The sequence below is a fragment of the Primulina tabacum genome, chromosome 8, assembly GCF_025594145.1.
Source record: "Primulina tabacum isolate GXHZ01 chromosome 8, ASM2559414v2, whole genome shotgun sequence".
NCBI classification, from domain to species: domain Eukaryota; kingdom Viridiplantae; phylum Streptophyta; class Magnoliopsida; order Lamiales; family Gesneriaceae; genus Primulina; species Primulina tabacum.
The window spans coordinates 7,337,349-7,352,238 of NC_134557.1; the positions used below are offsets into that span (position 1 = coordinate 7,337,349).

Sequence of the window (14,890 nt, forward strand, 5' to 3'; positions counted from 1 at the left end):
AGGTAATCTTTCTTCTATATCCAATAATGCTTTGTATCATTTTTGTAAAATGTAATTAACCGTCGAACCTTCTTCATAACACCAACCCACATGATTTAATTATTTGGCTTCATTATTTTAATTTGTCGTTTTAAATTAATTATTCTCAATTAATGCAAAATAGAGGATATTTAATATCATGTCCTTACACAAATTATGTTTTTTGTGGAAAAAATTCACTATATTTACAACCAAATAAAACAAAAGAATTTTGGTATTTCAATATTGTACAAACTAATTTTTTGGGAAAAAAATATTTTCGCTTCATCTATAAACAAATAAAACCCATGATTTTTTGTATTTCAATATTCTCAAATTAATATTTTGCGGAAAAAAATATGTTCAATTCATCTACGAGAAAATAAAAACCAAAGAATTTTGGAGTTTCAATCTTCTTGGCAATTTGATCCTTGCTACATAGATTGATAATCTTGACATCATCATAATAATTGATTTACAAAAATTTCCTCACCAAATTAAAGTCATAATGAGATCCTACTTATGTGGGCACTACACTCACTTCATTTCAACGGGTAAGATCTTGCCACACATACAATTTCAAAAAAAAAGTGGGTTCTATATATGCATAGGCAAATCTTGGCCATCCATCATATCATGGGGAGCAATACCCACGTGGCTAGGATGAAATAAACCAAATTGAAGATAAACTTCTTGCATATAAAAAATCATTCAAAAGATTATAAATCTACAAAATAAAATAAATCACATTCAAACAAATATTTTTGTGAAAAACATTTGTTCACTTCATCTACAAATAAATAAAAACCAAATAACTTTGACTTTGTCTATGGAGAAGTAGTGAGTATTGCTAATGAATAAATTTTATAAAAATTTATTTATCATAATTTTAAAAATTTACATTCAAAGATATATCTTTTAATATTACAAAAACTATAACTGATTTGTCAATATATATCTCTTATAAAAATAATCATTCGTTAATTGCAAGAATCTCTCATAAAATAATTGTTATAGTTTCTAGCCTTTAAAAAGAGGAAAATATAGTTAAAATTAATACAAATATATTATTCAATCTTATATCGTTAAAATTTCATAATAAACCAAGGCTTTGAACAATATTAGTTTACTTTCTTTTTGACAAAGAAATATAGATAAAATAAATATCAATGAAATATTTATTAGGATTATCTATATTTATATCTGATAATTATTGTATCATTTTTTAAATGTAATTAAATATTGAACCTTTCTCATGACACCAACCTTGTTAAAACAAAAACAAAATTAGTTTAATTATTTGGCTTCATTAGTTTAATTCTTCATTTTAAAATAATTAATCTTAATGAACGTAAAATAAAATATATTTAACATCATATCGTTATATAAACTAAGTTTTTGTGGAAAAAATATTTTCACTTTATTTATAAAAAAATAAAACAAAAGAATTTTGTTATTTTAATCTTCTACAAATTAACTTTTTTATGAAAAAATCTACAAATTAAGTTTTTTGTGAAAAAATTCTTTTTCACTTCATCTATAAGCAAATAAAACCAATATATTTTGGTATTTCAATCTTTTCAAATTAATATTTTTTGTGAAAAAAGTTTGTTCAATTCATCTACAAGAAAATAAAAATCAAAGAATTTTAAAGTTTCAGCTTTTTTGGCAACTTGATCATTATCTAACAAAAATGTAGTTTGACAATTTTGTCCTTATCATAATAATTGATTTGACAAAAACATCCTAACTAAATTTTTACTGTGTGTACAAACTAAGGACAAAGTTGACAATACACAATAGAAAAACTTTGAACTTGATTCACACTTTTATAATATGTATTGATTCACTGTACCTCTCTAGTTCTAGCATTCTTTTACTTGTAATCCACCAACTTCTGGCAGTCTCTCGTAACTGGTGGAATATCAGTTTAATTCTCTGCTCATCTGAATAATCAAGTAAATCAAACACTATTTCTATGTCATCAAACCAGTTCTCACAATCTTCAGACGTCTCGATACAACTCAGAATCGGCGGCTGAAATAACTGAAACTCTTCCAACTGTATTTCCATCTGATTTTCTGATACATCTATCTGTTCAGTCGAAGTACTACCCCTTTCTGGAATTCTCCGTGGAGATATATCTGCTTATCAAAACATTAGTACTCAAATACTACAAATCTGTTCCAATCTTTCTCTGATCATCTTACTGCTGATCAAGAATCAAATCTGATTCATACTCAATAATACATATTACCAATTCAAATCAGATAATTAGATAACATGTATGTTAAAGCAGTAAAGCATAATGTCATGCCAGCACACACAATGTAAGTCAACATTAAAATAAATCTCATGCTAGCAATCACATGCAAGGAAAGAAAACTCAATCTACCCCGCTCATTCTCTTCTATCTTAGTCTAAAGGATCTATCGCTCTGATACCACATGTTGTGGGGACCCAGACGCTAATCATTTTCTTAATCATCTTTGGGAGTTAATTATCAATTCAGATAATCAGGGTCTAAAAATTTTTCTTTTTAAAATGCAAGTGCGGAGTGTAATGGAATGTAACTAATATACATCTCAGTATATAAGTACAATAATGTACAACAATTATTCAAACTAGTCTAAGATTCAACTACTAAATTCAAGTATTAAACCAAATCTACAATAAGTCCGGAATCACCACTCTAAACTCGTGTTCTCTCATCATCTTCTTGACCCCGATCATGTCCGACCTGTTGTCATGCACACATACAAAACAAGACAACAGCCGGATACTCCGGTGAGAATAAATCCCAGTATAAATAATGTATACATGCAGTTATCTGAATTAACATAAAAGCATGAATTATATCTTATCACATGTAGCATAATCAAACAACATGCATCAATACCAATCTGTAAATAATATCTGAATCGTAATCTACGAAACATAAATCAATACAAATCTGTAAATAAAGTTCTAGTCTCGATATCTAAGACTCGACTCATCTATCATTCTAATCTAGGGATCCCGGTGAATAAGAACGTAACAAGTCTCCCACCTACTACTACCAGTAGCAGTGGCGGTACGTTCTTATTTCTGGACTTTGGTCTAGCTGTATCGAATAATCTACAATAAGAACAATGTCTGTATCTTAAGCATATCGATACACCAAACGTCCAGTGCCTTGGCGTATCTACCAAGACTAAGCCTAGTTGACAATGTGCAATGGGTCAGTGACTATACTGTCAAAATCTAACCCCTCTGTCAGTGACTCTCACTCAATAGCTCTCTGCTTTCTACTTCTAATTCAATAGAATAAACATAATCATTAAAACACAAAGGTATAAAAACAATACCATACAAGTATGTGGTTTAGGGAAACTCGAGTTAAATCTAACTCAAGTCGATCTCCTAATTAACATCAATTTATACCTTTCTCTTCACGATCTGATGAAAACGAAGTCTTGTATTCCAATCTGTCCATATCCAGTCTGGCAATGACAAGTCACATAAATACCATATCAGTATATAACTCAACTCTGATATCAAATCTCAATCAATTCAACTCTGAAAATCATAACAATTGTATAACTAGTCTATTCTTTAATCTGACTTCAATTATACAATGCCTACTGTAGCAGAAACATCATATCTGATTCATATTCAATTCTGACAATATCATAATTTCAAATCATGTCTAAACGTAACAAAACTTACGTCCAGTTGTAGCCTGCGTTGATAGGAACACAGTACTGAAGTCGGATTTAAAATCGAACGGACGGATTTCACAAGATCACGAATCTATGCTTTAAAATCTGAAAATCTCTTTGGCCCTCGTTTCCTTTTCTTCTGAAGGAATTCGCATGCTGATATATATATATATATATACACATATGTTGCATGATACAAGGGCAAGTGGCGTTGTGAATGTTCTGCACGTTGCGCGCATATGCGCGACCTTGTTCGCGCATATGTGCCGGTAGTTCGACCAGCATCTTCTGTTGGCTCGCGCCCATCTATGTCGCGCATATGCGCCGATCATTCTGGACGTTCCGCGCATGTGCGCGCATTCAAGTCGCGCATGTGCGCGCATGGTTCTGTCTTCCTCGCGCATGTGCGCCGATACATGTCGCGCATGTGCGCGGGGACTTCTCTATGCATCTCTTTTGATTTTCTTTCGTCTTTCCCAGTCCGATCCGTTCCGTCTATAATCGTATCAATTATCACCCATAAATTATAATAATTATCGCCAAATTTTTTCAGATTAACCGGATAAATTTCTCGGGCCTTACAATCCAATTGTATAGTTATTATACTATCATATATTTGTAATATAGTACCATAAGTTATAGGCAAAAATTTGTGTGAGACGGTCTCACATGTCGTATTTTGTTAGACGGATCTTTTATTTGGGTCATCCATGACAAAATATTACTTTTTATGCCAAGAGTATTACTTTTTATTGTGAATATCGATAGACTTGTCCGTCTTACTGATAAAGATTCGTGAGACCGTCTCATAAGAAACATACTCTAAATTATAATATTATATCAGCAGACTTGTATCATGCATGTATAGTCGTTTTTGTAATTAATTTGATTTATATTCAAATAGAAACAATATCGTAATCATAAAATTTAATCATGGGTCATACTTCAATTTGAAATTACTAAATGAAAAAAGGAAAGAAAAAAATCCAGACCAAGACACTAAATTTTTATCTGTTATCCAGATTTTTAATAAATTTCTAATATACACGTTCATCATATGTTTAGTTTTATTGTTCAATTTTGTATATTATTTATAAAATCAAATGATTAGTTATTCAATAACTAGTTATCACATTATATCCTACCGATCGAACCAAACGATGTCTAAGATATATAAAATTGTCCCGACTTTATAATAAATCCAATATTCACATCTTCAAACAACTAAGCAGACATTTATATTATCTCAAACAAATCCCTTAATAACATAATAATCTCACAATACACAAATCGTAAGTACATAAAAGCAAAAGAGAAATGAAAACAATTGAATGGGGAAAAAAATATGGAGAAAATTGACTCGATGTCACAAAATTTTTAATTTTAATTTAGTTTTTTGTCCCCATGCTTACCGCTTATGAAAATATAAACTGGGCCTGAACCCGGCCCATTAATTAATACATTTGAATCCAAATCCAAACCCAAATAAAATCACATCTTCGGACAATTGGGCTCATAAAAATCGTCACAAATAAAATATTCCAAACAACGCAACTCCAAAGGCCACCGCGCCAGGCACAGCATCACCAGTTACCCCAGATGAATCAGCCGGAGAATCAGTAGCGGCAGCCGAGTTCGCTTTCTTATTCTCAGTACCCCCCGTCACCGGTGCCGGAGCAGGAGAAGGCGGACCGAAGATGCTCCAAGGAAGAAGAACCTTGTCCACCTGATACACAGCCAGCTGATTGTCGGTATACACGGTGTTCCCCAAGGTGGCATCGTCGACTCCGGTGGAAATGTTAACCTGGTTCCCGGAAGTTGTGACGTTCAATGGGAACTCCCCGTTTCTGGTGTCCCCGGCCTGAGTTCTCAGTGGATTGCTCACAGTTTGGAACTGTGACATGGATAGGAAAGTCGGAAGGACATGAAACTGGACCAATGCCACCTTATCTTGATTGGTTAAAGAGTTGAGCGTACCCGTTTTGAGGCTCGAAAAGGCGTTATCAGTTGGAGCGAAGACTGTTAAACCCTGGTTGGAGTTGTTGAGCTGGGTATCGATTTGATCTCCTAGTAGTGTGATTTGTAGGAGACGAATGAATGTGGTGAACTGGCCGGCTTTTTCGAGGATTCTGGTTATGTTTGTTGGACCAGAGGGGGCGGTGGCCGGTGGCTGAGCTAAGGTTTTGGTGCATTGGAAGAGAAGCAGTAGAAAAAACGGGAGAGAGAAGATCAAAGGGATCCTTTGTTCCATTTTTTTTTTGTAGGATGGATAGATCAGAAGGTGGTGTGGTTTTGAAGAGAAGGGAGTAGGGTTTTTATGAGAATGGAAATTGTTAGGTGAAGTGGCATTTTAGTTGGCAATTTTTAGTTACAAAAATGAGATGGACTGTACCCTACATAGTTGGTGAGAGGTTGAAGTATTAGTAACAATTGAATTTATTAGCAATTATTCATGTGTTGTTCAATTGCACATGTATTTAAAATTTTACAATAATTTTTTTAAAATAAATGCTAATTAATTCTAATATATATATATATATATATTTAAAATTTTACAATAATTTTTTTAAAATAAAATGCTAATTAATTCTTATATATATATATATATATATATATATTATTATTTAACTCGATTTTTTTCTCAGTACAAAGCACTGGGAGACAGAGCAGATGAGACATGGATTGCTTAGGATCGCAGGAAACAGAGAACATTGTCAGGGGCGTTGAGGTACGATTGATGAATATGCATGATCGGCTTTTTCCTTTACTTGTACAGAGATTGGTTTTAAATGTGATTTGGTTGCGACAGGCTTAAGAATTAAGTATCCTTCAATGATTATGACAGCGTACGTGCAGTTAGTTGCATTGTGTCTGATGTTAACGTGATTCCTTTTTCAAAATGAACAATTTTCTCACAAATTTGATTGAACTAATTGGGGTTGTAAGTAACTTCGATCAAGCACACGAACGTTAAACCTGAACTAATCTCAATCAAATTATTGATAGTGGTTAGTGAAGACCAACCATTGGACAACTTTATCACCCTCCGATGCTTGGTAAAAATTTTGATATTCTATTTTCGTCAATATTAAGACAACTTAATCACAATTGTTTTAAGGTAATTCCCATGTTCAACAACTCACCCATAGCAAGTATATGTTAAGAAAGCCTGATGGAGAAGGGAGATGGAACAAAAATACAGAACTAGGATTACAAATGCTAATTAATACATTAATTAAAAAAAGGATTAGTCTCCGAGGACTATATATACATTGTATTAGAGCACAGAAACGCAATATGAGAGCCTACTTATTCTTGGAAAAGAAGAAACAAATTTAAAGAATGTGTATGTGTACTAAAATCCAGAACTATTCTGTCACCATGTCAAGTATAGAACCAACAATGCAGGAAGGTGCTCAATTAGTTTCTACAAAACAAGTATCTGGTTCTGCTATCGAGATTCCAAAAAATTTACTTCTCTGAATCTGAAATCTGCACCAAGGCGTCCTCGGCCTTCACCCTCTCGGGAACGAAATCTAATAACAAACATAATTTCAAGATATGCAAATAAGTCAAGAAGGATCGGGCTCCAATTAATGTAGAACATAAGATGTTGCTAACTCATAAGAGTTTGTAATAAAGGAAGGGAAAGCACCATACCAGAGACAAGGTCAAATCTCTTTCGTTTAGAAACAACAGAAGCTGCATAAATTTTACAGAAGAAAATCAACACTGGATTAAAGTGAAATTAGGCTACTACTGATAAATAAACTAAAATAAACCATACCACTAAAAAAAAGATACTGATAACTTTAATATATCTTATTTGAACCTTTGTGCAAAAAATGTGAGTAAACATTGTACTGTAGGAGATATCATAAACCCATATAAAGAATGTTGCGGTCTATATATATGTTCCATATGCATCAGACTTTCTCATATGGTGATACAGCATCATATGATTAGTGGCACTTCTAGAAAATGTGACCACACAAGAAATTATAGTAGTAATGGCCATTTTCTGGATGATCTTCAGAAATAAAAGGGACACTCAACAAACATTTCGAATCTCGATTCTTGAATCTCAATCATTTAAATTTTTTAACTTCATAATAAAATAGTCTTGAATTTTGCCCTAAAAAAGTTGAAATTCAAATACAATAGCGGACATCATATGTAAGATTGAATTTTAGATATAAACACACCCGTTGAATGCTTTAACTTTAAAACATATCCAACAAAACTATAAGAGAAGCATTACATAAATGGTCGTAAGCTATATAACTTTTTCGATCGAGAAATACAAAAGCATAAGCCTCTCTGCTGAATAGATCAAGAAATTTCTCCTGCAATTGTTGAGAGCTATGGGTCATAAACAGTAGATTCAAAGAGTTCAAAATCAAATCTAAATAGAAGCTTTAAGTTATGCTACAATTACAAATTATTACTAAATTATAAATTACTATATATTGTCAACCAAAAATTATAACCAGAAGAAAACCTATGAAGTACCATCAAACGTATTCCATCACATCTAGGCCCAGAACTCCAATACATAGAGTAAGAGTATAAAAAATCAACAGATAAATTCAAGGACAAATGTAATGACGAAATTAACTGAAAATAGCAATAAAAAACAATCTGATCCAGATATTTCTGCTTTTTTCCAAGTTCATTTGGGGAACCATGTTCATCGATTCTGTACCCCCAGATCCTTAGGCTACAAAGCACACATTTTAAATATCCTCGTCAAGCTTTTATATGTCACTTCTCCATATCGATCTCATTTCCAAGAAAAAATTCAACACACCAAACAACATATCAAAATATCTACGCTAATCAATTGTGGAAAAGGATATTCAAGAAAGAGATTCCTTTCAATAAGTTGAATCTCTTAAGTCTTAAATCATTAACACTTGTGAACTCCTCTCTAGGAAGGGTTTCAAATGCAAGCTCATGGCAGAGATGATGCACACAGAACTCTATGACAAAAGGGTATTGCATGAAACACACAGAAATAGAAACATCAAATCAAATGAAATTATTCCTAATATCCGTTTGAGCACCAACTGAAACTAGAGAATGCACACCTTAGCCACAGTCTAGACTCTGAAATGGCAGAAAGCCAACAATCACACGAGAATGTATCTATCTCTACGATGTTTTGCATAATACTCTTCAATTAACTAAATTAGGTTGCAAAATGCACGATGATAAAAACATTTTTATCTAGAACAATTTTATAAAAATCTGCGACCCACGCAGAGACGGATGTATGTTAGGGCTATACAAAGCTGTAGCCTAGCCCACCTTTTTTTTTTTTTATACTTAAGATAAACTTTCAGTCCATTCACCAATGTCCTAATCCAGCCCAGCCCATTTTCCACGGGTGAGACCAAATTTAAGGTTTTCCAGACAAGCTCACCGTTGCAAGATTTCTTCATTTCTCATCGTTTTTCATTTCTAATTCCATGGGTTTTTCATGCAATAGGTTGCAATAATTTGTTAGCTGATTTTTCAGGTAGAAGAGGGATGAATAATTCAAGGCATGTGTCGTCTCGAGGCTCGAATCGTAACTATTATTATTTTAGCTTCAACCTTTTTCACCACTATGTGTTCTTGCGTGTTAATGTATGTAATTAATTGATGGCACGACATATAAATATATAATTGCTTGTTCTTCCTAAGATTTGGTCCATCAGGAATTGACGAACACAAGATTCGGCACATACAAGAAATTAAGAATTGTTCAGAGTCTTCATTGAGAATTGTTCTTCCTAAAATTCGGCACATAAATATATAATAATTGCTTGTTCTTCCTAATAATTATTGTTATTTATCATTCATTTATTTATAACACTCGTTATTCATTAAGTAAACTACTAAATTTGCCCATTAAATTCTTCTCGCGCAAAGTTTGAAAGATCAAGCGACAATTCTCAGTCTTAGAGATAAAAGATAATTTTGAATTATGATGTGGAACTTGAAATTATTATGGTTATTTATTATTTATGATGATAAATAAAAGTTGAGTTTTTTCCTAAAATTTTCAATTAAAAGTTAGATTATTGCGTGAATATTTCATGAATTTTCAATTCTATTTTATCATTTGATAACATATTTCTTGTTATTTGAATTTTTTTAACTCCTTAATTAATATTTGATAACATATAGATATAAATTCTATTATTGATGAATTTTATGTACTTAAAATCTCGTATGACACAGTTTCGTTGAACAATATAATATAATTTTTTTTAATAATATATAACTTATCATATTGAGTTCAAGCCCCTCCCAACTCATATTCCTATATGCGTCCTTGGACCCACGTATCTACAACTATTAATTTGCCTCTAATATCATGAAAAGTTCTATAAAAGGAATTGCAAGTTAATATACAGCACTAGTTGCTTTCTCCTCATAACTCTACTTAGATTGGTTCTCTAACCAGTAAATACACTTTGACAGAGCAGTCCCTTCAAGAAGACTATCAAATCCAACCAAAATATGAACTTTAAGACAATTTTTCGATGCCAAACATCAAGAAACATCAATTTAAACCCTATGAAGAGGTTGTAATTGATTAAAAGACATACCGAAGCTCTGTTGATGACGAAAACCGCCTCCTGTGAGAGTCGAACATTCGAAATCTCACTCCGAATAATCCGACTGACGCGATTCATTGGAAACTTATACAACGCATCCTCGATCTTCTCTGCCGCCCCGCCCTCCTCCACCTCCTCACCTGATCCCCCAGCGTCACCGTTTTCAGTTTCTGCGCTCGAAGATGGCACCACAAGAACCTCAGGATCTTCATGCTTAACATGGCCCTTCATAGGCACTCCATATTTGATATGGCCATTCATAATTCTACTCCTGCGTTTGATTCTAGCTTGATTAGTGCTTCCAATGGCGCCGGAATTTTTCTCTTTGCCCGGGTTTCGGCTTTCTGGTACCGGCGTCTTCGCCCATCTTCGCAGCCTCTCAATATAGGGCCAGCCAAACTATTGAGTACAAAATTCAAATAGTTATAACTGGGCCGTCTAATGGACCATTATTTTTGGGCCTTTTTTACCATAAAAGAAGGCCCTGGTGAGAATCATTTCTCTGGACCCAATTGGAAAACAATGGAATTAAAAAGTTGGGAAAACTACATAAAAAAATTTACTCAGAAATTTAAATTAATATCCAAAAAATGAATTATATATATATATATATATATATATATATATATATATTATTGTTGAAGATTTTGTTATTGTATTCAGATTTATTGTTTCATAATATATACATATTAATAAACAATTACGTATTAATATGTTTAAATCAATTAAATGATTTGCATGTTATTTAGTGGATTGGTTTTCAAATATATCAAAATTATCCATATCCATAAAACTGAGTCAGGGCAATGTGCTGCTTTTTCTAGCCAATTTGGATAACCAAACAGATGCAACCGTGAACTTCAATGGCAATTCCTATGACTTGCCTGCTTGGTCCGTTAGCATATTACCTGACAGTCAGAATGTATTATTCAACACTGCTAAGGTTGGGCTGGCGCGCACCCTTCGGTTAACTAATGAATATGGAACATTGATTCTCGTTTTCTTCTTTGCAACTTTCATATGAGGCATCTTGAATGATCTTGTTTGTATAAATTTCTTTTCACGATAGATCAATTCTGCAACGACCATGCCAAAGTTCATTCATCAAGCTACACAAAATGGTACGTATTCTGTTGCATCTAACCAAAATGGTACCACTTCTGGTCCACCTTTGTCAGAATGGAGTTGGTTCCATGAACCTGTCGGCATTTCGAGTAAAAGCGCCTTTGTGTTACTTGGATTGGTGGAGCAGATAAATACTACTGCTGATAAAAGGGACTACTTATGGTATTCTATAAGGTATACATACTTTCTCTCATAAAAATGCAATTGCTGAGGAAGATGAGAGTCATTTGAAGCTTTTCTCTTGTTTCCCAGCACCCAAATAAACGGGAACGACACTTTGCTTCGAGATGGATCTCAGATACTACTTCATGTTGATTCACTTGGTCATGACCTATATGCATTTGCCAATGGAAAGCTTGCAGGTTATCGACTATATTTGCTCATAATATTCGCTCATTGACATAACTTACGGTAAAGGGTTGCCTTGACAAGAGCCTTCTCTCGTGTTTCAAGTTCACCGAGAGTTTGCCTAATAAAAATGTGAAGGTGTGTCTCTCAAGTTGGCACATGGAAAAGGGCCCAGCTCAACTACCGGGTAATTGATGGGTTGGTTGGAATCTAACTACCAAGGGGAAACAAACTTGGGAAACAACCGGATGGAGGCCAATGTGGTTATATAAAAGAGGAAAGAGAGAACACAATGAAAAGGCTTCACAGATACATTCAAAGAAGTTACAGAGGGACGCAAGAAGAGAAAAAGAAGGAGAGGAAGGCACAACAGCTTTCTGAGAGAGTTTCATAGCTTCTTCTCTTTGTATTCTTTTTGGTTTTTAACACAGGATCTGTACTTGTAATCCATCTTTGATCAATACAATTTGGTTGCCCTCCCGTGGACATAGGCGAATTCCGTCGAACCACGTAAATACTTTTGCACTTTCTTCAGTAGCGTGAGTTGTGAGTAATCTGGCGTGCATGCATGAACATTGAGCAAGTCCAAGAACGATCGACAAGATAAGGAACGAACTCTAACAAAAAATATAAAATGATCGTTATCTAGGGAGTGGAAAAGGCAGCAAAAGCAATAATAAGGCTTCGCTAGAGGTTCCGGTGTCCCTCGAGCCTGGAAACAATAGAATAGATCTCTTGAGTTTGACAGTGGGGCTAAAGGTCTCAAACTTTCTGAGCTTTATTTTTCAATATCGATGAGTTGATTTATGTTCTAATAGTATGGTATGCCTGATCCAGAATTATGGAGCTTTCTTTGATTTAACGGGAGCTGGAATTACTGGTCCTGTGCAGTTGAAAAGTTCAAGTAATGGCTCAACCATTGATCTTTCCTCAGAATCTTGGACATATCAGGTTGCGGAATTCAACTTTTCTTCATATTCAATGAAGTTAAAAGTAATTATGCTATCATTGTGAGATTTTCTTACTTCGAAATATGTTAAACAGATTGGTTTGAAAGGGGAAGAATTAGGCCTGTCTGGAGGTGGTTCCCCCCCACTGTGGGTAACGGGCCTGTTTTGCCTAAGAAGACACCTTTGACATGGTACAAGGTGATGGCATTTTTTCGAGTGACATTAAATGTTTTGAGTATCCGTTCTGCATATTCTTAGGTTGCCCAAACTCGAAAACCCCTTTCTCTAGTTATAGTTCTTGGTTATTTTTCCGCTTTCTGATTCAATTTTGATCCAGACAATGTTTGTTGCTCCTGCTGGAACAAGTCCTTTTGTGAAAGACTTTACAGGAATGGGAAAGGGTCAGGCCTGGGTGAACGGGCAGAGCGTTGGACGATATTGGCCGTCGAATGCTGCAAATCCGAATGGTAAATGCACCGATACATGCGACCACAGAGGAAATTATGACCAAAACAAATGCCTGAAAAACAGTGGAAAGGCAACTCAAGAGCAGTAAGTCAAGAACCTAAATTTCTACTGAACTCCTTATTCTAACCACCTAACTAATATTCATGTCTTAATGAGTATAATCTCGCAGATACCACGTCCCACGATCATGGCTTAAACCATTCGGAAACGTCCTGGTTCAGTTGGAAGAAGCCGGTGGCGATCCAACTGCTGTATCTTTTGGAACTAGAGAAACGGGACATATATGTTCTGAAGTTTCAGAAAATTACCCGATCCCGTTAGATATGTGGAGCTCTGACCACTTACAAAGCAAGAATGTAAAACCGACCCTTTCTCTCCAGTGTCCCTCTCGTAATCAAGTCATATCAGAGCTCCAATTCGTGAGCTTCGGAAATCCTCATGGAGCATGCGGTAGTTTCTCACATGGTCTATGCAGGAGCAAACGTGCTAGGCGAGTAGTCCATCAGGTCAGCCCTTGTCTTTTCCCTTGATTTTCGACACTAGAGATGTCTTTTGCTCATGACTTGAGATTACAACCTCTTTTTCAGGCTTGTATGGGGAAGGCAAAATGCAGTTTTGAGGTCTCTGTGAATGCTTTTGGTGACCCTTGTGTAAATGTTACAAAGAGCTTAGCTGTAGAAGCTTCATGCAGCTAGTTGAGTTAAACAAATCGAAATATTTCATGACTTTATTGACCTAACCAGGAAAGAGGAGGTTGTCAGTATACTTCTTAATCTTAATTGACTGAAATTTGTGGGGTTTTCGAATTTGATCGAAGCATCTTAGCAGTATACTTGAGGCTGTTACATATACTGACTGGCCCCGTTGAAGCTGTTCTGAGGAACTCTAACATAGTGTGGTCTAGATGAGTAAGATTTTGACCAGAATAATGTTAGATATCATCTTGTAATTCTTCTGTGTATTATTTTGGACATGGCTTACCTTTTGTTTCTTACACTGTACAATTAAGTTGACAGTTTTCCTTCCAAAACTAAATAAAATTTTGACATTTTATTATCTTTCGAAAAAGTTTTTAAAATATGAGAATAAAATCTATCTATCTATCTATATATATATATATATATATATATATTGCATTAAAGGAAAAGTGAAATTTGTAATATATATATATATATATATATATATATATATAATGCAAAACAAAATATAATACTCAAATATAATTTGTCCACCCCAGCATCTTTCAACTTCTAAAAAGTGAGTGTAATTTACATTCTAAAAAGTGTTGATAACCCTAAATTTTATCTTTTTGATTTGATCTTTCACAAGATTATCCCTAGATATTACTTTCTTTATATTATAAAACTTTGCTTCAACCATAAAAAAGTTCAAATGCAATGCTTTTGCATGTTAAGTATTAAAATTGTTTTATTTAAAATATTCTCAATAATTTTTATTATATATAAATATCACATAAAATAAAGAAAAAATTATATCATTTTATTCTCAAGTTTTGTTTCATAGATTATCTAAACCTGTAGCAGAGATGTACAAAATTTCGTTTATATATATATATATATTTACAAAACACGTGTGTGTACAAAATTTGTAAAAAGCTTGTGATAAAATGTGAAGCATATTAAAATTCGAGATTAAAAGTAAAATATTTTAT

The 14,890-nt window shown here is 33.8% G+C and overlaps 2 protein-coding genes and 1 pseudogene across 2 annotated transcripts; 1 reads left to right on the plus strand and 2 right to left on the minus strand.

The window, feature by feature from the left end:
* Positions 1-4,954: 4,954 nt before the first annotated feature.
* On the minus strand, positions 4,955-6,020 carry LOC142553497 (fasciclin-like arabinogalactan protein 11). Its single transcript, XM_075663789.1, has one exon. The coding sequence runs from the start codon at positions 5,968-5,970 to the stop codon at positions 5,245-5,247; it is 726 nt and encodes a 241-aa protein (XP_075519904.1). The 5' UTR covers positions 5,971-6,020; the 3' UTR covers positions 4,955-5,244.
* An 895-nt stretch (positions 6,021-6,915) lies between these two features.
* Positions 6,916-10,732, minus strand: LOC142554490 (DNA polymerase II subunit B3-1-like). Its single transcript, XM_075665159.1, has 4 exons — positions 10,319-10,732; positions 7,981-8,065; positions 7,380-7,421; positions 6,916-7,255 (listed from the first exon to the last, which is right to left on the minus strand). The coding sequence occupies exons 1-4, from the start codon at positions 10,586-10,588 to the stop codon at positions 7,191-7,193; spliced, it is 462 nt and encodes a 153-aa protein (XP_075521274.1). The 5' UTR covers positions 10,589-10,732; the 3' UTR covers positions 6,916-7,190.
* Positions 10,733-11,306: 574 nt separating this feature from the next.
* Positions 11,307-14,167, plus strand: LOC142554491 (beta-galactosidase 8-like; annotated as a pseudogene).
* The last annotated feature ends 723 nt before the right edge of the window (positions 14,168-14,890 follow it).